This window comes from Capra hircus, chromosome 22, assembly GCF_001704415.2.
Source record: "Capra hircus breed San Clemente chromosome 22, ASM170441v1, whole genome shotgun sequence".
Taxonomy (NCBI): Eukaryota; Metazoa; Chordata; class Mammalia; order Artiodactyla; family Bovidae; genus Capra; species Capra hircus.
Genome location: NC_030829.1, coordinates 56,469,315 through 56,497,136, shown reverse-complemented (window position 1 = coordinate 56,497,136; position 27,822 = coordinate 56,469,315). Strand labels below are relative to the sequence as shown.

General features: G+C 41.6%; 1 protein-coding gene across 6 annotated transcripts in view; it reads right to left on the bottom strand.

The window, feature by feature from the left end:
* RAF1 (Raf-1 proto-oncogene, serine/threonine kinase) overlaps positions 1-27,822 on the bottom strand; it is a 73,820-nt gene that overhangs the window by 20,567 nt on the left and 25,431 nt on the right. For 4 of the 6 annotated variants that reach the window (XM_018066958.1, XM_018066960.1, XM_018066959.1 and 1 more), the window contains 2 exons: positions 10,059-10,291; positions 337-449 (listed from right to left, as the gene is read on the bottom strand). In XM_018066958.1, coding sequence (XP_017922447.1) covers positions 337-449; positions 10,059-10,265 — 320 coding nt within the window. In that variant the 5' untranslated portion in view covers positions 10,266-10,291. Of the gene's footprint in view, positions 1-336; positions 450-10,058; positions 10,292-12,864; positions 12,886-13,557; positions 13,642-27,822 lie in introns of those variants that run through there. The other 2 variants (XM_018066961.1, XM_018066963.1) reach the window with 2 other exon arrangements.

Sequence of the window (27,822 nt, the reverse complement as noted above, 5' to 3'; positions counted from 1 at the left end):
AACACTTTCTGAGTCTCCATTCTGTTAACTGCCTTACAGCAAACACAAAAGCCTTGCTCTCAAAAAACATACCATCTGACATTACTGCTTCCTTCTGTGGAAACAGTATCCAACACCTAACATGTATTTAATTTTCCAATGCGATATTTAAGCAAAATTTTCAAGTTCTTGGTATCTTACTTTTCTAAGCTGTCTCTTTATAAACAAGATATTCAAATATTCACTATTCAATAAGAAGCAAGTACTTGTTTTTGTTTAATGGAAAAGAGTTATGATCTGAAGCTAGGAGATCCTTACTAGTGTGAAGGAAGACCTGGCTGACTTCCAAGCTCTTACCCCTTGTGTTCGTGGAGAAGTCTGAACACTGCACAGCACTCTGGTTGCAGGCCCCTCACCTTGAGAGCTTTCATAAGGCAGTCATGCAAGCTCATTCCATTCCGCACGTTGACCTACAAACGAAGGACCACCGTTAGAACAAACACAGGCTGTGCAAGCATACTCCTTGGAAAGTAAGCATAGAATAAAGGCATCGGTCCGTGAAGGTGTATGGAGAAAATGTAGAAGAGCACTGCTCGGACAGCTGACCCTTGAACACCACGGCTCTAAACTGCATACGTCCATTTACACGTGGCCTTTCTGCAGTAATAAATACTACAGTACTACATGAGTCGTGGTTGTTTCATCCAAAGGCTACGGAACAGGAAATACACAGCAACGTACCCAGGGCTGACTATAAATTATATTTGAATTTGCAACTGCACACAGGGAGGGCACCCATAACCCTCAAGTTGTTCAAGAGCCAAATATAACGGCAAATACATACACAGGGGAAACAACCAGGATGCCCAGCGATAGGCAAGAGCTGGAATAAAGCACTGAGCATCAGCACGTGTCACGCTGTGCTGTGACTATACTACTTCCAATGACCTGTCAGAAGGGGGACAGGTCCCCCCATCTCAATTGGGGGGAAATATTTTTCAGAATAACACAAAGAGTAGTATTAGATTCAAAAGATTAGATCTGACAGAGCGCCTGAAAACCTATGGACAGAAGTTCATAACACTGTACACGAGGCAGTGACCAAAACCATCCCAAAGAAAAAGAAACACAAGAAGGCTAAGTGGCTGTCTGAGGAAGCTTTACAAATAGCTGAGAAATGAAGAGATGCAGAAGAGAAAGGGAAAGATATACTCAACTGAATGCAGAGTTTCAGAGAACAAAGAGAGATAAAAGGCCTTATGCGAACAATGCAAAGAAACAGAGGAAACCAAGAGACTGGAAAAGATTAGAAATCTCTTCAAGAAAACTGGAGATATCAAGGGAGCATTTCACGAAAGGACTGGCAGGATAAAGGGCAGAATGGGTAAGGACCTGACAGAAGCAGACGAGATCAAGTGACAAGAATACGCAGAACTATTTAAAAAAAAAAGGTCTTAATGACCCAGATAATCCTGATGGTCTGGTCACTCGCCTAAAGCCAGATATCCTGGAATGTAAAGTGAAGTAAGCCTTGGAAAGCACGACTACAAATAAGGCTAGTGGAGGTGGTTGAATTCCAGCTGAGCTATTTAAAATCCTAAAAGGAGGACTTCTCCGATGGTCCAGTGGTTAGCACTCTCCACCTCGGGACTCTCCACTTCCACCATAACGGCCATAGGTTGGATCCCTGATCAGGGAACTAAGAAATAAACACATTTTTAAAATAAATACATAAAATCCAAAACATGATGCTGTTAAAGTGCTGCACTCAATATGCCAGCAAAATCTGGAAAACTCAGCAGTGGCTACAGGACTGGAAAAGGTCAGTCTTCATCTAGAAAAAGTCAGTTTTCATTCCAATACCAAAGAAGGGCAATGTTCAAGAATGTTCAAACTACCATACAACTGCACTCATTTCACATGCTAGCAAAGTTATGCTCAAAATTCTTCAAGTTAGGCTTCAGCAATACGTGAACCAAGAACTTTCAGATGTACAAGCTGAGTTCAGTAAAGGCAGAGGAACCAGAGATCAAACTGACAACATTCGATTACAGAGAAAGCACAGGAATCCCAGGACAACGGCTACTTCTGCTTCACTGAGTGAAGTCACTCAGTCGTGTCCGACTCTTTGCAACCCCATTAACTGTAGCCTACCAGGCTCCTCCATCCATGGGATTTTCCAGGCAAGAATACTGGAGTGGGTTGCCTACCAGGCTCCTCCATCCATGGGATTTTCCAGGCAAGAATACTGGAGTGGGTTGCCATTTCCTTCTCCAGGAGATCTTCCCAACCCAGAGACTGAACCCAGGTCTCCCGCATTGTAGGCAGACACTTTACCGTCTGAGCCACCAGGGAAGTCCAATTAACTGTATGCTTCACTAGCTATGTGAAAGCCTTTGGGTGGATCACAACGAACTATGGAAAATTCCTAAAGGGATGGGAATACCAGACCATTTTACCTGTCTCCTGCGAAAACTATATGCAGGTCAAGAAGCAAGTTAGAACCGGACATGGAACGATAGACTGGTTTCAAATTGGGAAAGGAGTACATCAAGCCTGTATATTGTCACCCTGCTTATTTAACTTACATGCAGAGTACATCATGTGAAATGCTGGGCTGAATGAATCACAAGCTGGAATCAAGAGTGCCAGGAGAAATATCAATAACCTCAGATACGTAGATGATACCACACTAATGGCAGAAAGTGAAGAGGAACTTGAGTCTCTTGATGAGGATGAAAGAGGAGAGTGAAAAAGGTGGTCTGAAACTCAACATTCAAAAAACAAAGATCATGGCATCCGGTCTCATCACTTCATTGCTAATACAAGGGGAAAAGGTGGAAACAGCGGTAGATTTTATTTTCTTGGGCTCCAAAATCACCGCAGACAGTGACTGCAGCCATGACATTGAAAGATGCTTGCTCCTTGGAGGGAAAGCTATGACAAACCTAGACAGCACATTAAAAAGCTGAGACATCACTTTGCCTATTGGTCTGAATAGTCAAAGCTATGGTTTTACCAGTAGTCATATAGGTATGAGAGCTGGACCATAAAGAAGGCTGAGCGCCGAAGAACTGACACGTTTGAATTGTGGTGCTGGAGAAGACTCTTGAGGGTCCCTTGGCTGCAAGGAGATCGAACCAATCAATTCTAAAGGAAACACACTCCTAGTACTCAGTGGAAAGACTGACGCTCCAGTACTCTGGCCATCTGATGCACAGAGCCAACTCACTGGAAAAGACCCTGATGCTGGGAAAGACTGAAGGCAAAAGAAGAAGGGGGTGACAGAGGATGAGATGTTTAGATAACATCTCCAACTCAATGGACATAAGACTGAGCAAGCTCCGGGATATAATGAAGCACAGGGGAGCCTGGCGTACTGCAGTCCATGGAGCTGCAAGGAGTCACACATGACTTAGCAACTGAAGAATGCCAAGAAGAGTACTTAAAGGGTGGGGAACCGATATATGTTTATATATGTCATCTGCATGTGAAAAAATAGCTCTTACCCCTAAGAGAAGTGGTTTCTTGTTGTTTAGTCACTAAGATGTGTCTGACTCTTTTTGACTCTATGGACCGTAGCCCACCAGGCTACATGGGATTTCCAAGGCAAGAATACTGGAGTGGGTAGCCATTTCCTTCTCCAGAGGATCTTCCCGTCCCAGAAATCAAACCCACGTCTCCTACATTGGCAAGCAGATTCTTTAACACTGAACCACCAGGGAAGCCCCAAGAGACAGTACTTGGGAGAGAGAAAATGATCAACTTTCCCTTTCTACCTGTATGCAGGTCAGGAAGCAACAGTTAGAACTGGACATGGAACAACAGACTGGTTCCCAACAGGAAAAGGGGTATGTCAAGGCTGTATATTTTCACCCTGCTTATTTAACTTATATGCAGAGCACATCATGAGAAACGCTGGGCTGGAGGAAGCACAAGCTGGAATCAAGATTGCTGGGAGAAACATCAATAACCTCAGATATGCAGATGACACCACCCTTATGGCAGAAAGTAAAGAAGAACTAAAGAGCCTCTTGATGAAAGTGAAAGAGGAGAGTGAAAAGGCTGGCTTAAAGCTCAACATTCAGAAAACTAAGATCATGGCATCCAGTCCCTTCACTTCATGGCAAATAGATGGGGATACAGTGGAAACAGCGGCTGACTTTATTTTCAGTTCAGTTCAGTCACTAAGTCGTGGCCGACTCTTTGTGACCCCATGAATCGCAGCACGCCAGGCCTCCCTGTCCATCACCAACTCCCAGAGTTCACTCAGACTCACGTCCATCGAGTCAGTGATGCCATCCAGCCATCTCATCCTCTGTCGTCCCCTTCTCCTCCTGCCCCCAATCCCTCCTAGCATCAGAGTCTTCTCCAATGAGTCAACTCTTCGAATGAGGTGGCCAAAGTACTGGAGTTTCAGATTCAGCATCATTCCCTCCAAAGAAACCCCAGGGCCGATCTCCTTCAGAATGGACTGGTTGGATCTCCTTGCAGTCCAAGGGACTCTCAAGAGTCTTCTCCAACATCACAGTTCAAAAGCATCAATTCTTCGGCACTCAGCTTTCTTCACAGTTGAACTCTCACATCCATACATGACCACTGGAAAAACCATAGGGCTCCAAAATCACTGCAGATGGTGATTGCAGCCATGAAATTAAAAGATGCTTACTCCTTGGAAGGAAAGTTATGACCAACCTAGACAGCATATTAAAAAGCAGAGACATTACTTTGTCAACAAAGGTCTGTCTAGTCAAGGCTACGGTTTTTCCAGTAGTCATGTATGGATGTGAGAGTTGGACTATAAAGAAAGCTGAGCACAGGAGAATTGATGCTTTTGAACTGTGGTGTTGGAGAAAACTCTTGAGAGTCCCTTGGACTGCAAGGAGATCCAACTAGTCCACTCTGAAGGAGATCAGTCCTGGGTGTTCACTGGAAGGACTGATGTTGAAGCTGAAACTCCAATACTTTGGCCACCTCATGCAAAGAGCTGACTCATTTGAAAAGACCCTGATGCTGGGAGGGATTGGGGGCAGGAGGAGAAGGGGACGACAGAGGATGAGATGGCTGGATGGCATCACCAGCTCAATGGACATAAGTTTGGGTAAACTCCAGGAGCTGGTGATGGACAGGGAGGCCTGGCATGCTACAGTTCATGGGGTCACAGAGTCGGACACCACTGAGCGACTGAACTGAATTGACTGAAGTTGTTTGAGTCAATGAAATATTCATGCAAACATAAATATCCACCAGAAACAAAAATTAACCAATCCAATCTATGACATGAGTTCTTTGTATTAAAAATTTGTATTTCAACTAATTTTCAACAAAATGGTTCATCTTCCTAACCAAAAAGCCATCTCACATACACTGCACAGTAGAGGCAGGCAAGCAGGAAGTAGAGGAAATACAGTCTCTGCCCCGCTGTCAGGGCAAACAGCACTGCTGGTTTAAACACGTGTGCACACCCATCCAGTAGTCTCAGCAGTACAGACCCCTTCACACCCCCACGTACCCAGTCCTCAGGAACTCAGTAGGCACTTCAGAGCCTAACAGAAAGTGTGAGCACCCAGCATGCTAATATCAGCAGCTAGATAAACATTTCAACCAAGATTTTAAGCATTTCAGTAAGAGTCCCATACAGTGTTTTAAAAGCCAATAAACATAATCAAAAGTAAGGCAACTAGCCTCAGGATGGGCAGCAGGGTGAGCAGAATGAGAATTGCGGTGCTTGCAAACTGCCCACAGTGGAGTCCTTCTGCTGAAAATGTGACAGCTGACAGTGGCCAATCCAGCCCCTTTCCAGAGAGAGGTAAGTGATTTTTTATTTTAAAGGTTTCGAATATTTTCAACTGTCCATCTTCAATGTTTCACAACAAGTTTATTTTTAAGGTTTCTTGAAGCAGTGATACCCTTAGAAATATCCCACCGAAAAAAAAAAAAAAAAAGAAATATCCCACCGACTTCCAGCTTTTCAGAAACAAAACAACTCAGTAAAGGGAGAGAGACTGATCTGAACTATGACGGCACCAAGAATGAAGACAATGAAAAGTAATAAACACTCAACAGTAAGAGAGCCAGGACCTGGGTCACACACTGCGCAGCAGTACTTTGAAAACTGAAAAGTGATCTCGGTGATATTTAATCTTCATTAGAAGCCAGAGCTCCAAGAGCGAGACGGTTCTTTAAATATCCTCTAATCCAGCGGGGTTCCCAAACGTGGCTGGTATTAGAGTCATCCGAGGAGCCTGGGAAAATGTCTTTTCCCAGCCTGCCCCCTCTAACACACTCATCTGATTCAGTTCATCCTGAATGAAGCTCAGCAATCTGTAGCTTAAGCTGCTTCTGACATGATTCCAATGGTAATTAAAGAGCCTGAGCTCTGATCCAATCACTCATCTAATAAAAAGCAGCAGCAGCAAGTCAAAGACACATGTTTACAAAACAAATGACAAGAAAAACTCAAAAACCAAGCAACTACTAATTATTCTAAAAATTCCTTATCAGACATACACGCTCTCTGTCACTCTTCTCTCTGGACTCCCCATGGGTACATGCTGTGATCAGTTACGGTCTGACTCATCTCTGGAGCCCCCTAAGTGATTATGACAGTCATTCTGGGCTCCAGCGGTGAAGCAACCTGGGGAGGACTACAAACAGCTGACTGGCCAAGCCGGCCAGCACGCGACGCCTTCCTCCTTCAAGGTACCCCTGGAGCTGAGTACTCATACCAGCCACGTTTGGGAACCCCACTGGATTAGAGGATATTTAAAGAACAGCCTCGCTCCTGGAGCTCTGGCTTCTAATGAAGATTAAATATCACCGAGATCACGTTCAGCTTTCAGAGTGCTGCGCACAGTGTGCAGCACAGGTCCTGGCTCTCTCACGTGTGAGTGTTTGTATCAGAAGCGCACAGTCCGCCTCAGGACAGAGAAACAAGAGAAACTAGCTTTCTCTGATAGAACCTTCTCAAAAGCTGCTGTAGGTGTCATGCGTTTCAAATCGGTGGTCCCAGCCCCCAGCTGCGCTCAGCTGCAGGCTACCGAGGACACACTGATGTAGGAAACTCTCAGAAACCATCCTGCTGCTGCTGAGTTGCTGCAGTCGTGTCCAACTCTGTGCAACCCCACAGACAGCAGCCCACCAGGCTTCTCTGTCCCTGGGATTCTCCAGGCAAGAACACTGGAGTGGGTTGCCATTTCCTCCTCCAGAAACTATCATAACTACCATTTTACTTGTGAAACTAGTCACTGTAGCTAGCATCAGCCTCATTTCATGAAGGTCAGGAAGAGAGGCTCAAAATATTATGTAACTTGCCATGATACAGCTTATAAAAGGCAATACAAGGATTTAAATTTGGGCCTTGTTGTCTTAAAGGCCTAAACACTTAAACAATTGCGCAAAACTAAGGTTCCCAGTCTGCAGGCAAACGGGTAGACAGGGGTGGAAAACACGGGGCAGCAACACCCAGAAGCAGCACCAGAGGGTCTCAGCTCCCCAGCACACTCACACTTCCCACTTTCTTAAGGTCAGAAAATTAATGAGAAAACTCACTTTGCAAACAAAAGATTACTCCTGAAATAAGGAGATGATTATTATTTATTTTGCCAGTCATTAAAGTTTCATTTCCAGGAAAGAGAACAAAAATAAATTTACTCAAACTTTAAATGCCTTTGAGTTTTGCCTTCAGTTTAAAAATGTACCTTAATGTACAACACTGTAACTGGGAGGCTCTCTAGGTTTCACAAAAGTAAAAGGAAATTTTAGTGAAGAGAGTGGAACTGTTAGAAAGAAAACTCTGGACTGCACTTCCCAACCTTGGAACACAGAATAAACACAAGGCCCCGATTTCACACAAAGAACAGAGGGTGGGAAAGGATGACGCCTGGATGTTCTGAACAAAGGTTTTCTCGCACCGTATCGCTGTTTGATAGCCACACACCAAGCACAATTAGCACAGCTTCACTTTTTGGTTTCAACCAGGTGGTGTTCCCCCCGCCTCCCCCAGAAAAGGAAGCAGCTTTTAAGCAGTAATTTCTTTAAAAAGTTGAGATTTTGTGTCAGAAGCTACACAAGAATAACTGGCTAGTCCAGGGCCTTGGAAAAAAAGTTTGGTTTCCAGGCTACCTCCAGCTTTGCCCCAGAACCTAGGAAATGTACTAAAATAATTTTTTCCAGGTAATTTTATTTTCTTCTATATACTTGACTATAATATCAAAAAAACTTAAATGAATAGTTTGCTTTAATACACTGAACAAAGTTTGTAATGAGCCTGAAATGTCTAAGGGGATTTCTTAGAGAACCCTTTGAAATACATCCCCAATAAGAATGTACTACATTCACCTGACACCAATCAGAATGGCCATTATCAAAAAAATCTAATACAAATAATAAATGCCACAGAGGGTGTGGAGAAAAGGGAACCCTCCTACACTGCTGGGGGGAACATAAATTGATACAGCCACTGAGAAGAAGAGAATGGAAGTTCCTTAAAAAACAAAACAGAACTACTATTATGATTCGGCAATCCCACTCCTGGACATATCTAGAGAAAATTATAATTCTAAAGATACAGACACCCCAATATTCACTGCAGCACTACTTACAGTAACCAGGGTGTGGAAGGAACCAAAATGTCCACCAACAGAGGAATGGATACAGATGTGGTTCCTATATGTACAACGGAATATTACTCAGCCATACAGAAGAACGAAGCCCTGCCATCTGCAGCAGCACGGATGGACCCAGAGACTGTCAGACTGAGTGAAGACAGAGAAAGACAAACACAAACATCATGATATCACTTCCACGTGGAATCTAAAAACAGGGTACCATGGGCTTATCCACAAAACAGAAAGTTACCTATAAACACAAATCTGTGCTTACCAGAGGGTGGGGAGGGGGAGGAATAAACTGGGAGCCCGGGACTGACCTGTACACACTACTATATACAAAACTGATAGCTAGTAAGGAGCTACCGCGAGCACAGGGAACTCTGCTCAATACTCGACAATGGCCTGTGGGAAAAGGGTATTAAAAAACCGGATCTATGTGTATGTATGAATGATTCACTATTATATACCTGAAACGCAATATTGTTAATCAACTATATTTCAGTAAATATTTTCTTTAAAATATACTATTTGTTTACGTGAACTGTCAGAAAACACCTTCTAAGCAAGGCTAAGTCGAAGGAAGGCCAAGAGCTAGAAAGGAAAAAGCAAGGGGGTGTGAAGAGAATATAAAGCAATAAAATCTACAACTAGAAAGTCAATTAACAAAGACTCTAAGTAGAACCCTCTTACACTGTTGGTGGGAATGAACATTTGTACACACCCGATGAAAAACAGTATCGAGGTTCCTTACAAAACAAAAACCAGTTACTATACGATCCAGCAACCCCACTCCTGGGCATATATCCAAAAAAGACAAAAACTCTAACTCAAAACCATACATGCACCCCAGTGTTCACAGCACTATTTACAATACCCAAGACATGGAAACGACCCCAGTGCCCACCAATGTATTACTCAGCCATAAAGAAGAATGAACTACTGCCATACTAAGTGAAGCCAGTCCGAAAGAGAAAACAGATATTATGTAATTATCATTTAAATGTGTAATCTAAAAACAGATGAATCTACATGCAAAATCAAAATAGACCACAGATATAGAAACCAAGCTTATTACCAAAGGAGAGGGGAAAGAAAGGTGGCATAAGTCAGGAGTGTGGAATTAACAGAAACAAACTACGATACATTAAATAGATTAGAAACAAGGATCTCCTGTACGACATGCAGAACCAGTCAACATCGTGTAATGACCCACAGCGGAAAGTCGTCTGAAGCACAGGTACATGCTGCAGTCACTGTGCCGCGTGCCTGAAACTAACACAACAGTGTAAATCAACAACATCTCAATTGAAAAAAAAAGGTGCGACTACAAAACACTAAAATAAAATTGAAAAATAAAGCCTCTAAGTGACAGTGAAGATCTCTGCTATCTATGAGATGGGCAACAGGATCTGTAATGATTTCACAGGTGATGGACAGCTGCATTTTCGGAGAGGAATGTTCACGTACCACTGTTCTTTGCTTGTTTGGCAAAAACACACGGATAGTGTTGCTTGTCTTAGAAGGGTCCGTAAGCTTGCCATCATCTGACGCCCGACGCTGATAGCCAAACTGCTGAACTATTGTAGGGGAGATGCAGCTGGCGCCGTCAAACACCGTGTCTTTGAACCCGAAACCGTTGCTGATCGTCTTCCAGGCGCCCTGTATGTGCTCCATTGATGCAGCTTACGCAGCACTTCAACCTAGTGAAAAAATATAATAATTCTTGAGTAAAACTAATTAGTTCAACAATACAATATACAGAGTAACTATGAAAACAGTACTATTGGGTTTTTTTTGTAGGTGACATATTCTGTTTAAATACATTATTCAGAAAACTTCTATTATAGTGTATTTCCATAGAATATTTCACAGACAACCAAAAATGAACCAGATGGGGACTAGAGATCAAAAGACTCATCAAGGGTTATACAACCAGGTAAAAGTCAACGGGGAACATAGCTAGGTCTAGTCTAATGCTTTTTCAATTCCACTTTTTCTTTTGTTATTGTATATTAAGCACAAACAGCTACCTTTGACTATTAGTAACTCATTAGTACTATGAGAAATACAAAAAAAAAGTGTAAGCCATCATTTTCTGCCTTTGAAGAAGAAAAAGAAATTAGTTTTTGTAAGATGTATGTTAGATACTTTATATGTAAATTATCTCATTTAATCTATAATAAGGACCCAGAAAGATTTTAAATACCTTCCTCCAACCATGCTTTAATTTTTAAACAAATGAGGCAGAGGAAAACCATGCTACTTGCCCAAGAACATCCAGGTTGATAGGTAAAATAACCAGACTCTATATCTGTTTGTATTTAAAGTACATGAACTTTACAACATAACATTCAGTTTTAGTGCAGAAACAAAGCTTACAAACAGATGCAAACAGAGATAGTAACAAAAAACAATCAAATGTCTTAATAGGGCAACAAGAAAACCGCAGTTGAAGTCCACAGACAGTCACACAATGAGAGTAAGTCAGAGATACTCTGCAGTGAGGATGTGCAATGCCCTGGCACAGACTGGGAGTCAGCAACCATGCAGAAGTGACAGGGGGTCCACAGCCATACCATCCTGAAGGCAATCGATCTTGGCAGAAGTGAGAGGTGCTTCCACCTTTACAGAACAGTGAGGTCAACAGGGAACCCATTCTTCTCAAGCCTTCCTCCTTCAGAAAGTTGTTTTATCTTATTGTCACCACTGTCAGCAGCAGCTACCTTACTAGATGCCTAATATCTATCATGAGAATGAGCATATGCTGCACACACCCCACTCCTATTATCCACCCTGATCCTTAGGGGATACTCTAGGTGGAAATGACATCCACTTCACTCTACCTGGCAGAGACAGGATTCAGAACTGGGCAGCTCTATCTGATTCCAGAGTCCTTACCTTGTCATACGTAACCCTGACACTTGAAATCATTTAGTCAGAGCTAAAATGGCCCAGAATTAAAGATCATTTAATCCAAACGTGTTGCTCTGTACCAGAAGCTTCTGTCTGCACACCCACTATGCAGTAAGCTCTTTCTCACCTCACATGCCTGAATCCAGAAGGCACGATAGATACTAACTATTCTGAGCTGACAGCTGAGCAAACTAGAGAAGTTTAGAGACAGGATCACTATCTGGCATCACTCTCACACAAAGTCTCGACACAACTTTTTGGAGGAGAATATGGTTAAAAACAAAATACTACTAAAAATTTGAAATGTTCTTAAAGACTAACTTGGTAATTCAATATTGCTCTCGGAATTTATCCTACAGAAGTAGAAGGCAAGGCCTTCCCTGATGCTCCTGTGGGTAAGACTCTGCACTGCCAGTGCAGGGGGCGTGGGTTCAATCCCTGGTCGGGGAACTAAGATCCCACATGTCACACGGCACAGCCAAAACAAAAGATATATGTATAAGCATCTTCAATACTGGGGAAAAGACCAAATACTTAACAACAGAGAACTACACAAATCATGCTAATTCCCATGTGACAAAGTTGCTCTGTATGTGCAAAGACAGAAAAAGCTACCCAAGACAAAATGAAAAATGTAGTCTGAACCTCTTTCATACTAAACTAGAAAGGAGAAAAATCTAAAATCTTTCTTTTAAAGGTGATAAAATCTAGAGTAATAAACAATGTGCCAATAACTATTTCAGCAGGATGGTCAGGAAATTTTTACTTTCTATGTGTCTACTTCTTGCTTTTTATATTTTACTACTGCATGAAAAGCTGATTTTATTTATGTAAGGGGGAGGGCAGGACAAGATCCTACAGCCTTTGAGGGGCAGGACCATGACGCACTGCCTCCCATTTCTTTCTGACACCACCCAAGCTCCAACACATTCCTAATTCTATTACCATGAGGTCACTTTTTAGGGGCATCTACAGCTTCTTTTCCTAGACCTTTTTTCCCAACTAAAGAGGAAGACTTATCTGAGCATCTCAGTAGCCTGAAAAGGTGTAGCTCATATAATCGACAGATACAGAGCAGCCAGATTAATCTTAAAAATGCAACTCATCATTTCCCTCCCCTGTTTAAGACTCAGAACAAAAGCTAAACTCCCATCCAAGCTTCGCATCCCAGTGCTTTTGAACATTCTGTCCCCTTCACCTGGAAAGCCAAAACCTCCACAAACAGCCAAGCTGTCCTTTTCAGATCATTAAGGGCTTTACTTAAAATATCATTTAGAGACACTTTCTCCACCCTAACCATAAGACTCCACCGCCCTTCCCCCATCAAATAACCCAGTCTTACTTTCTTCATGCCACTTACCACTGATGTTAACTGCTTACAGATTTTGGTCAGTACCTCCCACCCTCTTTCTGCTCCGTGCCAATCCTGCCAGTGCCTCCTGCCAATCTTGTTCACTACTGTGTTCTTAGTCCTCGATACAGTGCCTGGATCACAAAAGCACTCAAGTATTTATCAAATGAATTCAGTTAGGAGCCAGAATAATGCTGCAAAAAGTATATTTTAAAAGAAAAGACCTGTCAAGAACTAGTAAATGTGAATTAAATCTCCATCTGGTAGTACATCTTTTAAAAAAAAAAAAAAACCTATTATTCAGCAAAAGACAAACTGCAATAAACTGCATTCTGTATTATAATCTACTGGCTAAAGAACCCACTTACAAGACTTAACTGCAGCCTAAATTCAAGATCATAGTTATTTTATGACCAATTCTGTGCCCTACTGTAGGCACTTAGAAAATAACAGTGCTGGTACTTAGTAGGAACACATTACAAAACTGTTAATAAAAACTGACAAAAGCAAATCCACTCTAATTCTCAAGTTTTTATTTATCATTCATAACTTTGAAGTTTCCATGTTTATATCAAGACCACTTACAGGCTAAGAAGCATGCTAAAGCAGTGCCTTTTTCATGCCACTCACAGACAATGATGAATCCTAACTGTAAGGCATGCTGAGATAAGCAGACAAGCCCAGAAAAGCCAAGGCCCCTACCAGCTGCCCCAGTGCTGACCACTGTATCACAGGAAGCCGTAAGCCAAAGTATTCTGTAATCAATTAACGAGAAAGGATACACATCTAAAAACAAGAACAGAGAATCTTCTAAAAAACCATATAGCAGCCAACATACTTCAATATTAAATGGAGACATTCAGAAACCCCATTGATACTACTCCCAAACGTAAAAGTATGCATAATGTAAATATAAATCTAGTTTCTAATATTGTGATCTCTCCCTCTGATCTGTTGACCAAATGCTTTAAGTTAAAATATATATATACACACCCACACATATCCTCCTAAAGATATAATAAAATTAGACAGTCCAAAGTAGAAATCTACTTCTGATAGTAAAAGGTCTTTCACAGTTCCCAAGAAAAGTTTCAAAACAAACACATTCTCTTATGAATAGAGAAATTCATTATATCAGAAGAAATAATTTAAAATAAGACATATATACTTCCCTATAACACAAGAATATAATAAGAGGATTATCATTCCTAACATACAAAGAACTCCTGAAAATTAATAAGAAAATTTTCAAACTTTAATTGTGGAATATTTCATATTTTCATATTTAAGTAGAAAACCACTGGACATTATTGCTAAAATTGTAAATTATTCATCCACAAGATGGGTCCAGGGCTTCCCTGGTGGCTCAAATGGCAAAAAATCTGCTTCTAATGCAGATAAAGTGTTAGTCGCTCAGTCATATAGGACCACACAGACTGTAGCCCACCAAGCTCCTCTGTCCATAGGATTCTTCGGGCAAGAATACTGGAGTGAGTTGCTATTCCCTTCTCCAGGGGAACTTTCCCATCCAGGGATCAAACCCAGATCTCTCGCACTGCAGGCAGATTCTCTATCGTCTGTACCACCAGGGAAGAGACCCAGGTTTACTGCCTGGGTCGTCGAGATCCCCTGGAGGAGGGCATGGTAACCCACTTCAGGATTCCTGCCTGGGAAATCCCATGGACAGAGGAGCCTGGTGGGCTACAGTTCATGGGGTCACAAAAAGTCGGATACGACTGAGTGGCTAACACTTTCACACTTCTCAAGATGGAGCCAATGACATCATCTTTTAAAAAATACTTCAAAGGACTATATGTGCTGTGTAATATCAAAAGTAAAGTAAACATTTTAAAAAAGAAGTTTAAAATGTTCATAAAGTATTTCTTGGTATTTATCCAACCTTTTCAACCCTTACATAAAAGTGTATTGTGTAAAACAGGATTGTTCAGTAAGCCATTTAAAGATAACCTTGGAAACAAAAAGTTTATATGGAACCTAATTTTAAAAGCTCCTTTCTGTCCCATGATTAAAAATAACTTTTTAGATAACTCTCTTCAAAGCTATACAAAGTAGTAGCCTCATTATGTCAAAAGACCCCTGATTGTAAACACTTCTGTGTTTATATATCTATATATAGTGAGACAGCCTAAGAATTTGTATTTGACAAGCTAAACATTGACCTTTTACCAGAAAGGACACAGCATATTCACAATCTATGATAGCAAACTGCTATAATTTTAGGAAGCCTACAATTTACTTAACATCAATTCTAGCCTATTCTAGAACAGAACATTCTAGAACAGGCTAGGCTCAACTGGTTTCAAGCTGCTTCCTTCTGCATTCATGTCCCTTTTCTCCTCCAGTCATCCCCATTACAGAGCACCACAGAAATCAAAAAACCCAGATCCTACTCTGCTCTGCTTCCTCCGCGACTCTTCCATTAAAGATATGCCAAAATGGGCTTACCCCCAAATTCCGTTGCTGAAAGACACCACTAGGGTCTACATTTTATGAAAAAAAAGGAGGGGAGGGGGGAACAATTCATCAATTAACAGGTGTCATGGCTTTCCTGAGTCACTCAGTCTATATCTATCAATCATTAGTTGATCAAAATTTCTCCTAAATCTATGACTTCGAGCATAATTTCTGAGCCTGACAGCCTCCATAGGTTCACCAAAAAGCTTGCCTTTTACTGACTTCATGCTTCATCTGTCATACTAGAATTTAAAGGTTTTGTAGTCTAAACTCTTTTTAAAGCTGAATCTATTTCAAAATGTTTGCTTTTACTACCATAGTTCACTTGTCATAAGCATTCAATCTCATTTATTCTCTGCATGAATATTCTTTTAGAAAGTCAGAGAATGATATCTATCCTATATCTAAGTTAAAAAGTGGTTTAGAAATTCTAGTAGTACTGAGTCTCGTGGGTAGTGGTTTAGTTGCTAAATCCTGTCCAACTCTTTTGACTCCATGGACTGCAGCCCTCTGTTCCAGGCTCCTCTGTCCATGGAATTCTCCAGACAAGAATCCTGGACTGGGTAGCCATTTCCTTCTCCAGGGGATTTCCCGATTCAGGGACTGAACTCAGGTCTCCTGCATTTCAGGCAGATTCTTTACCATCTGAGCCACCAGGGAGTTCAGGAGCGAACAAAAGAACCACACAGAAAGCACATTGCCCTGAATTATGCAGCAAGGGGACTCAAGGAAGAGTCGAAGACCAAAACCCTGAATAATCTGCTAAGTTCTATCTTGAGATCCATTTCAGATGCCTTCTCCAGGCCCTTCTGGTTGGTACAGTAGTGCCCCATCTTAGAAAGCTTTGCGTTCTGCAGTTTCAGTTACCCATCTGAAAATATTAAATAGAAAAGTTCAGAATGAATAACTGCTAAGCTTTAAACTGCACGCCTTTCAAAGCTTTTTGATTTCTGAGTTCATTTCAGTTCAGCCGCTCAGTCGTGTCCGACTCTTTGCGACCCCATGAATCGCAGCACGCTAGGCCTCCCTGTCCATCACCAACCCCCGGAGTTCACTCAGACTCGCGTCCATCGAGTCAGTGATGTCATCCAGCCATCTCATCCTCGGTCGTCCCCTTCTCCTCCTGCCCCCAATCCCTCCCAGCATCAAAGTCTTTTCCAATGAGTCAACTCTTCGCATCTGAGTAGTGTAATGAAATCTCACAGCAATTGGCCCCTCCTGCCGGGATGTGAACCACCCCTCTGTCCAGCACACACACACTACATATTCCACCTGCTCTGCAGTCCTTTAGGGGTCTTCTGGGTCACCAGATGGGCTGTCGCAGTATGGGAGTGCATGTTACTTCACTTAACAATGGCCAAAAGTGCAAGAGTTGTTGATGCTGGCAATTTGAATATTCTCTTACTGTGCCTAGTTTATAAACTTTATCATATGTATATATGTATGTATGGGATAAAACAGTACAAGACTTCTGAACTATCTATAGTTTCAGACACCCAAGGGGGAGTTGGGGGCGGACACTTAACAAAGTATCCTTCACAGGTAAGGGGGGACTATTATGTAATTAAAATAGTATCCAGCGTGCTTCAAACAAGGACAGAATAAGTACCTTCTTAATAGCCAGCTTCTTCAAGGAAGACTTCCAAAACTCATCTCTTTCTCTCCTAGACTGTAACTCAGCACTTTTTCACACTGTGGAGTGTGACCCCTAGGTGTTTAGAATATCATTTTCATGAGTTATGACCAGCTTTCTCAAGTACAGTAGAGCAGTGCGTATCCACATAGCAGAGTTAAACACTACTTTGAGAAATCTCTGACAGGTACACACACATCATAAAATGTATTCCTTAGTACAGATCACTACTAAGTCTGAAAACTCCTGGTGTAATTATAAAGCTCAGAATCCCTACCAGAGCATTCACTGAGGTCTCAAGTGCATTTATCCACTCAGAATATATCTCCTTGCACTTGAATGATCAGTTTTTTTAAGGATCCATGTAGTCTTAGATTGTCTTAGTTTTACCAATGAACTCTCTCCATGTGTCTGCTAATTCCACCTTATGTTAGGTACTAAAATAGTCATTTCTGCTAATTCATGTGATTCTTCCAGTTTTCACGTATTTCACTGCCAAGCAGACTCAAAGAAACTCAGTATACTAAGCTTTCATTCTTTTCTCAGGTTCCATTAGTTATTTTGTGAGCTTATTTATCATTCTCATAAATGACAGAACGATCTCTGTTCATTTCCAAGGCAAACCATTCAGTATCACAGTAATCCAAGTCTATGCCCCAACCACTAATGCTGAAGAAGCTGAAGTTGACCGGTTGGTTCTATGAAGACCTACAAGACCTTCTAGAACTAACACCAAATAAAGATGTCCTTTTCATTATAGGGGACTGGGATGCAAAAGTAGGAAGTCAAGAGATACCTGGAGTAACAAGTTTGGCCTTGGAGTACAAAATGAAGCAGGGCAAAGGCTAACAGAGTTTTGCCAAGAGAGCACACTGATTATAGCAAACACCTTCTTCCAACAACACAAGAGATGACTCTACACATAGACATCACCAAATGGTCAATACCAAAACCAGATTGATTATGTTCTTTGCAATCTAAGATGGAGCAAAGTCAGCAAAAGGAAGACCAGGAGCTGACTGTGGCTCAGATCAAGAACTCGTCATTGCAAAATTCAGACTTAAAGAAAGTAGGGAAAATCCACTAGATCTCTCAGGTATGACCTAAATCAAATCCCTTATGATTATACAGTGGAGGTGACAAACAGACTCAAGGGATTAGATCAGACAGAGGTGCTGAAGAACTATTGATGGAGGTTTGTAAAACTATACAGGAGGCAGTGATCAAGACCATCTCCAAGAAAAAGAAATGCAAGAAGGCAAAATGGTTGTCTGAGGAGGCCTTATAAATAGCTGAGAAAAGAAGAGAAGTGAAAAGGCAAAGGAGAAAATGTTAGATATACCCATCTATATCTATGGAACCCAGAGTTCCACAGAATAGCAACGAGAGATGAGAAAGCCTTCTAAAGTGAACACTGAAAAGAAAAGAGAAAACCAACAGAAAGGGAAAGACTAGAGATCTCTTCAAGAAAATCAGAGATACCAAGGGAGTATTTCATGCAAAGATGGGCACAATAAAGGACAGAAATGGTATGGACCTAACAGAAGCAGAAGATATTAAGAAGAGGTGGCAAGAATACATAGAAAAACTGTACAAAAAAACCTTTTAATGACCCAGATAACCACGATGGTGTGATCACTAGAGCCAGACATTCTGGAGTGCGAAGTCAAGTGGGCCTTAGGAAGCATCACTACAAACCTAGTGGAGGTGATGGGATTCCAGGTGAGCTATTTCAAATCCTAAAATATGATGCTATGAAAGTGCTGCACTCAATATGCCAGCAAATTTGGAAAACTTGGCAGTGGCCACAGGACTGGAAAAGGTCAGTTTCATCCCAATCCCAAAGAAGGGCAAAGCCAAAGAATATTCAAACTGTAGCACAATTGCACTCATTTCACATGCTAGTAAGGTAATGCTCAAAATCCTCCAAGCTAGGCTCCAACAGTACATGAACCAAAAACTTCCAGATGAACAAACTGTATTTAGAAAAGGCAGAGGAACCAAGATCAAACTGCCAACATCTGCTGGATTATAGAAAAAGCAAGGAAATTCCAGGAAAACATCTACTTCTGCTTCACTGACTTTGCTAAAGCCTCTGACTGTGTGGATCACAACAAACTGTGGAAAATTCTTCAAGAGATGGGAATACCAGACCACCTGACCTGCCTCCTTAGAAATCTGTATGCAGGTCAGGAAGGAACAGTTAGAACCGGAAATGGAACAACGGACTGGTTCCAAATTGGGAAGGACAACGTCAAGGCTGTACACTGTCACCCTGCTTATTTAACTTAAATACAGAGTACATCATGGAAAATGTCAGGCTGGCTGAAGCACAAGCTGGAATCAACAATGCTGGGAGAAATATCAATAACCTCAGATACGCAGATGGTACCACCCTTACGGCAGACAGCAAAGAGGAAATGAAAAGCCTCTTGATGAACGTGAAAGAGGAGAGTGAAAAAGCTGGTTTAAAATTCAACATTCAAAAAAACCAAGATCACGGCATCCAGTCCCATCACTTCATGGCAAACATGGGAAAAAAATGGGAACAATGACAGACTATTTTATTGGGCTCCAAAATCACTGAGGACAGTGACTGCAGCCATGAAATTAAAAGACACTTGCTCCTTGGAAGAAAAGCTATGACCAGCCTAGACAGTATATTAAAAAGCAGAGACATTACTTTGCCAACAAAGGTCCACAGAATCAAAGCTATGGTTTTTCCAGTAGTCATGTATGGATGCGAGAGCTGGACCATAAAGAAGACCAAGTACCACAGAATTGATGCTTTCGAACTATGGTGCTGGAGAAGATTCTTGAGAGTCCCTTGGACTGCAAGGAGATCCAACCAGTCCATCCTAAAGGAAATCAACCCTAAATATTCACTGGAAGGACTGATGCTGAAGCTTCAATACTTTGGCCACCTGATGCGAAGAGCTGACTCACTGGGAAAGACATTGATGCCGGGAAAGATTGAGGGCAGGAGGAAAAGGGAGTGACAGAGGATGAGATGGTTGGCTGAACGGCATCATTGAGTCAATGGACATGAGCTTGATCCAGACACAACTAAGCGACTGAACAATGAACATTTATCATTCAAATTTACTGTGACAATATGTACTGCAGTGGATTCACTGACAGGAACTTGAGACCATTCTCTAACATTGATTAGGCTACATGGCTCACTAACTGTTAAATACTGTGACATTTTTAAGGCATGGAACTTATACTCCCATGATGAAGTCTCATTTCAACATATATGTAAATATATTTATCTGTTTGGTTGTGCCAAGTCTTAGTTTCCAGCATGCCGAATCTGTTCTTTTCCCCAGTTGCAGCATGTGGGATCTTAGTTCCCTGACCAGGAATCGTGAGTGTGATGTCTTAACCACTGGACCACCAGGGAAGCCCCTACAAAGCCTCATTACTAAATTAATTTACTCCATGTTGAAGCGGTAATATTTCGTTCTCTCCCAAAACTGCCCTTCCTCTTTATCGTCTCATTTATCACTCCTTATAATGATCGTTGTTGCTGTAAGATCTTCTGTTTCCTATTCTTTTCTGCTTTTAAAGGAAATACCATATAAGACTGTGGGGCTAAACCTATGTCACTGAACTTAATGCACATTCCACTCCCAATTTAAATCCTTCTCCAAAGTGGATGTGAGAAAGATTATCCTCACTCAGAGTCTTGTAATTTTTTTTTAACCTTCTCTTTTGGAGAGTTCCAGAGATCAAGTCTCTGGATAGCAAGCATAAGAACTTCAAAACATACAAAGTAGGCTTCCGGAAGTCTTTGAAGGCAGCCTCTATGTAGAAAAATTCTACATGCCTCTACTGAGCTTTGGGTTCTTTGCGATGTCCTTCAGATAAAACTCTTCCCATAAAAACTCCTTTCTTTGCTTCCTAAAGAATTTACCCCTCTCTCCTGTTTTTTTATATTGCTATTATTCACATGCATGCTATTAATAGCCCTTCCCTAGTTATTCACATGTCTGCATCCCTATTTGACTATAAGCGCCTTGAGAACAGCACACACATGCCTGTTTCCCTTTGGTTCCCCAGAACTTACTATTAGCACAACATGTGACTCAAAGAAGTTATTCAACGAAGACTTCAAATCAATGAGATGGTTGTTGCAGAATCCACAACATAGTAAACATTTAGATTTATGTAAATTATTAAGGGAAAGGGCTATTTTTAATATGTAATATAAGATTATAACCACAAGCAAGGATCCATGAAAAATACAAATAACTTAACAAAGACTAGTTTTCTGAACAGTAACAATATTGGTTTGTTCTCTATTTTGACACCTGCCAAAACTGACTAGGAAATGAGATATATTCACCAAAAATGAATTTCTTAAAATTCTGTACCAACTATACAGCAAGAATGATAACATTAGTTCATTGCTACTGAGTTCTTGACATTTCAGCAGGTACGATACTACTGAGGTACAGACTACAACATGCAGAGTAACACTGAAATTGTCACATTTCACTATGTAAGCATCAGTTCTTTAATTAAATCTCTCATTTAAGCCTCCCAAGAACTCTATGAGAGATACTATTATCCTGATTTTGGAGACAAGGAAACTGAAGACCAAGAAAGTTAAAAAAACTGTCCAAGGTTACACACTGAGATAGAGAGCCAAGATTACTGACAGAATATCTAAGGTCAAAAGCACTCACAAGTTTTGCCAGGGCTTTATCACACTATCACTCTTTATTGTTCAGGCAGATAAGATCAGTGCATTTGGGTTGCAGGCTGAGATGAGGCGCCAGATTTCAACACTGCGGCTGCCTGCTCTAGCTTCCTGCTACTGGCTTCTTCCTTCCACCCTGATCATTTGTTTTTATTACACTTTTATTTAAAATATGATATAATTAAATTTGGGGAGGGGCATAAAAGAGGAAAGTTACCCATAACCTTATTCATCCTAACAAAACATTTTTGGATACCATCTTCTAATATTAGAAGCGTGGTACATGGATATCTGTTCAGAATCTACTTGCCCCTTTTATTAGCTGTGTGGTCTTTTGCCAAATTACTTAATTTCCCCCATACTAATTTTTTCACTCAGTCACATTACGGAGCAACTACTATGTACCAGACACTGTTTTACTCTACATGCCTGAGTTAACTCAGTGAATTAGAGACAAAGACTCCTGATCTCCGGAGAAGTGGATCTTCTAGAGGACACACACAAAACAAAGTAAATTATATAACATGATAGCGGGTGATAAGTGCTGGGGGAAGGGAGACAAGTTGCAATTTATAGAATGAGGTCAGAGTCAGAGTCGGTCTCACGAGGAGGTGGAGTTAGGTGAGCAAGTCAGGAGTCTGACTTGTAAGCAGAGGGGACAGACAAGGCAGAAGGAGCAGCCAGTGAAAACCTCCAGGAGGAGTGTCCCGTGCACAATCAGCAAAGATCATGGGGCTCAGTGAAGTGAGAGTACATCCGGGGGAGGGGGCAATGCGGTCACCCAGGTCACCACTGGAAGGACTCTGCCTTTTACTGAGGGAAATGGGAAGCCACTGAAAAGTTTCGAGCAGAGAAGACACACAACCAAAGTCTTAGAAGGACTAGCCCAGTTGCTACACTGTAAATTAACTACATGCGCAGTAGACATCCAACTATGAAGTTCAGAAGATGTCTGTGCTGAAGGATTAACCGTAAAAAGGGGTAATAATACTGAGTTTTCATGAAAATGGTTCAGTGTTTGTAAACGGCTGTGCCTGATGCTAATATTGCTGTAGCTTCTGCCTTACCAAGGCCACTCAGCATGGAGAATGAGAGTGGCGGAAAACGAGCCTGTGCCTCAGTGTGCCGTGTATGCAGACAGACCAGGCTGAAGGAAGGGTTTCTCCTAAATCCCGTGAAGTGGGTGGTTCTGGGAGCTGAGCTACAGACTTTCACTATTTAGCAATGCTGTCTTTGGGTCTAACTGTGGCCTCAATCCTTGTCCATACGTGTACATAGGCACAACTGCTGTCTCAATCCAAACACTTACATTATTCTCCTTCCAACTTTAAATATTTGATAATTCTTTGTCTAATCATACCCCATTGTGTTGCATATAATTCATCCTTAACCTATTCTTAAGTCACATTTTTTTTTCAGAGCTAAAAGTCTCTGAAATCAGAACATATGAAAAAAAACAATGCTGTCCCTTACTTGTCCCAACAGAGAACCAGAGAAGAACACCATCAGGTACGTGAGTATTCTGCTCCATAACCTAGGTATGAGATACTAGGTCAGAAGGTAAGAATCATGGACGAATGCTGCTACTCTCACAAGGTTAATATTTTAAAATTGGTCTGGGATGAATTTTTGTCTTTAAGATAAGCTTATTTTCTGAAGCAACTCGTGGCTATTTTCTCTGATCTTTTTTACCTCGGGGTGGCGGGGTGGGGTAGGGGGTTAGGGTAGGTTTAACCCGGAAGAGGAGGGTTGTGTTATTTCACTATCTTAGAAGTGACAAAGACTTCTGAAAGTTTAGAGAGGGTAAAGATACAGACTGATAAAGGCAACACCAATGGGTGTAACTTTCTTAAGAATTTCACATTAGGTCAGCTTTCCATCAGCAGGCTGGGTATTAAGTAAGATTATTTTGTGTTTTTTATACTCCATGGAAGAAAAGGAGCACTCAACAGCCTAATTCCCAAAGAGGTCTCTTAAACTCTTCTAGTAAGGTGGCTCAGGTCTTTATTCCTGGAAAAAGTAAAACAGAGGGTCTCTACACTGGGAGGTTTCAGGTACAGTTGAGAGCATGGGTGCTATTCTGAAAACCATGCTAACTGAATGCCTGAAAGCAGAGACCAAAGAGCTCCTTCCACAGCTGGGCAACCAGGCTCAAAAAAAACCCCAACATTAGCTCCCCTACCTTACGATGAAGCGCAAAGACAATAAGCCTAACCCAAGCGTTCAAAGATTCCAATCAGCTATTTAATCCAATCCTTTTAGAAATAAGACTGCCAAGGATTACCAGACACTTTAACATGGATGATAAAGACCAAAACACAATAGGAAACACATACACCCCTGCATGACTTGAGCTATCAGATTAACTGAAGTTATCAGAACAGAGCCCATCAAATGCTCATTACATTCAATTTTACAGTAATGGGGTAACAGAAAATTTCACAAACTTCTAGAGAAAAAAAAATAAAAGGAATCAGGCATTGGAATGGCTTCAAACTTACCAACACTGGAAGCTAGAAAAATAATGAAGAAAAGACTTCTAAATTCCAAAGGAAAACTATTTCCAATTTAGAATAATCACCAAAACTATTGTAGAAAAGAGGTATTTTCTGACATTTACTACTATTTTACCCTTCAAGATCCATGTCTCAAGGGATTTGTTACATAATTATGAATAAATCAAGCAAGAGATGAGATATAGGAAAAAGGGCATCTAACACAAGAAAGAAGCAAAACAAAATCCCTAGGCCAGTGGGCAGAAATCTCTGAATCACACCTATGCATCAGGGACAAGAATCCATAACTGTGTGACCCTCTGTAGCACCGTGAACTGCCACCAACAACACTCACCTGCACAATGGCCTTTTCTTTTCTTCACAGACAGAGTAGAGAGAGGGGAGGGGGAGAAAGGTAAGGGAAGAGCGGTGGGCAGAAAAGAGATGGAAGGAAACAGCCCACATTTTTAGTTTTACATTTTTAGTTTTACATGATCCTATACTCTCCATATTTTTTTAAACTGAAGTATAGCTGATTTACAATGTTGAGTTCATTTCTGCTGTACAACAAAGTGACTCAGTTATACATACATATATTCTTTTTTATACTCATTTCCATTACGGTTTATCACAAGATGCTGAAGTTCCCCATGCTATATCATAGGACCCTGTTTGCCCACACTATATATAATTTTTGCATCTGCCAAGCCCAAACCTGCACTCCATCCCTCCCCAAGCCCCTCCCGCTGGGCAACCACAGGCCTGTTCTGCGTCTGTGAGTCCATCTCTGTTCTGCAGATAAGCTCATCTGCGCCACCCTTGAGAGTCCACATACGGGTGGCATCATGCAGCAGCAGCCTTTTTCTGACTCACTTCACTCAGTGTGATAATATCTGACAGCATCCACGTTGCTGCAAACGGCATTCTTCTTCTCTGCTGCTGCATGTATTCCGGTGCGCGCGTGTCTGTGTGCACATCTTCATCATCCACTCATCTGTCAAAGGGCATTTAGGCTGTTTCCGTGTCTTGGCTTTTGTGAAGAGTGCTGCTGTGAAGAAAGGGGTGCACGTATCTGCCCAGGAGTGGCATTGCTGGGCCATGTGCATGCATCATGCGTTCACTTCAGTCGTGTCTGACTCTTTCTGACACCATGGACCAGAGGTTGCCAGGCTCCCCTGGCATGGGATTCTCCAGGCAAGAATACTGGAGAGAGTTGCCATGCCCTTCTCCAGGGGATCTTCCCAACCCAGGGATCGAACCAGTATCTCCTATGTTTCCTGCACAGCAGGCAGATTCTTTTACCCACTGAGCCACTTGGGAAGTCCTGATGGGTCATATGGCAACTCTATTTTTATTTTTTTGAGGAACCTCCATACTGTTTTGGCTGCATCAACTCACATTCCCACAAACATTGTAGGCACGTTCCCTTTTCTCCATACCCTCTCCAACATTTGTTACTTGTAGACTTTTTTAATGATGAGCATTCTGACTGATGTGGAGTGATATCTTATCATAGTTCTGATTTGCCTTTTCCTAAAAATTAGCGATGTTGAGCATATTTTCACATGCCTGAAGGCCATCTGTCTGTCTTCTTTGGGGAAATGCCTATTTAAGTTTCTTATGCCCATTTTTTGATTGGGTTGTTTTTTATTCTTGAGTTGTATGTTTGTATAGTTTGCCAATTAAGCCCTTGTTGGTCTCATCATTTGCAAATACTTTCTCTCCTTCTATAGGTTATACTTTCATTTTATTTGTGGTTTTCTTTGCTCTACAAAGGGCTTCTCTTGTGGTTCAGCTGGTAAAGAGTCTGCCTGCAATGCAGGAGGACCTGGGTTCGATCCCTGGGTTGGGAAGAACCCCTGGAGAAAGGAAAGGCTACCCACTCAAGTTTTCTTGGGGCCTGGGGCTCCCTTGTTGCTCAGCTGGTAAAGAATCTGCCCCTAAAGTGGGAGACCTGAGTTTGATCCCTGAGTTGGGAAGATCCCCTAGAGAAGGGAAAGGCTACCCACTCCAGTATTGTGGCCTAGAGAATTCCATGGACTATACAGTCCATGGGGTTACAAACAGTTGGACACGACTGAGTGAATTTTTCTTCTTTCTTTGCTGTACAAAAGCTTATAAGTTTGATTTATCTTTGCTTCTACTTCTACTGCCTTGAGAGACTGACCTAAGAAAACATCAGTACAATGTATGACATGATCCTATACCCCTTTAAGTACACTCTTCCTTATACAGGAGCTAGTGAGAGCTGGGCTGCACCTTGACATATTCTGGGTGGTTGATCAACATGAACAGAATATTCGGTCTAGCAATACAGGGTTTCCCAAAGCATGGGCAATACATTATTCATGGTTTAAAAGGTGATTTTAGAGGATTTGTGAACATGACATAAAATAACACTGAATCAATCAGATAAAGATTATGATAAAGAAGAATCACCAGTTTGGGATCTTTAATACCTCTTTAACACTTCTTAATCGCCATTAAAAAAAGAAAAAAGCCACTGACAAATTCTAACTAAAAATTAATACTGTTGTTTTTATTATATTAAAATAGCAGCAAAGGAATACAGTACTATACGCGATCCCCATTCTCCTGGCAGCTTCTTTTGGATTCATTTTGACTGTATTTTCAAAGTGCACATAACATAGTTCCCTCCATTTCTGTGCAAAAGAAGTCAACGCAAGACAGTAAGCCATCACCATCCATCCTTGATGCTCTGCTCCTGCAATTTCAGGTGATGCTAGCACCAAGCCCTTATCTCTATAACTCTACAGCCTCAAACTACTTTACTATTTTTAAAGTTAAAATTCCAGGAATACCCAGGCGGTCAGTCCAGTGGTTAGGACTCCACAGGAGGCACAAATTCAATCCCTGGTCGGGGAACTTAAGATCCCACAAACTGCAAGGCATCGCCAAAAAACAAAAAAGCAGTGAGCTGTTTTAAGAGAATATATTAAATAAGCACTACTATAGGTGGTTCTCTGTTCTGGTAAAAGTCAGGAAGATAGCACTTCAATGACTGAAACCGGTGAAACAGTAGTCTAGCAGAGGCAATACATTCTTTAAAAAACCGACCCTGTACTCTGCCACTACTTATCTGTCAGGCTTTTAAGCAAGTCTGAGCAATAAAATCCTAGCAATTGAATCTAGAGGGTTTCTCAGCCTAACGATCCTCTCTTCCTCCTAAGAGACTTTCGTTATCCGGCACTTGCAGAGGTTTTTTCTATCTTCTCCACCTGCTTTGCTGGCTTCTGTTCTTCCTCCTGCCTCAAAACCACGGATGCACCTGAAGACTTCTAACTTTCCAAGTGTTCCACAGCCTTTCCAACCTGGCCTACACACACTGCCTCCACCAATGAAAAGCGCGGCAAACGACACTGTTGTCTCTCAACCCCACATTCCTCTTTTGAGACCGTCATTCCTTCATCCACAGGAAAAAGCCCCAAGCAGCGACATTTATCTGTTTATATTCATGACCCCACCCCTTGAGGCCCCACTACAACTGAATGGAACAAGCAAGCGGAAACTTGCTTTGAAACTGAGAGACTATAAAGAATGATCCTTTGAACTGAGAACATAGAAACTCAAGAGCTATAAGAATGTTGGTCCATGTATGTTCAAAGCAGTCAAAGGAAGTTTGCTATTAAGAGAAG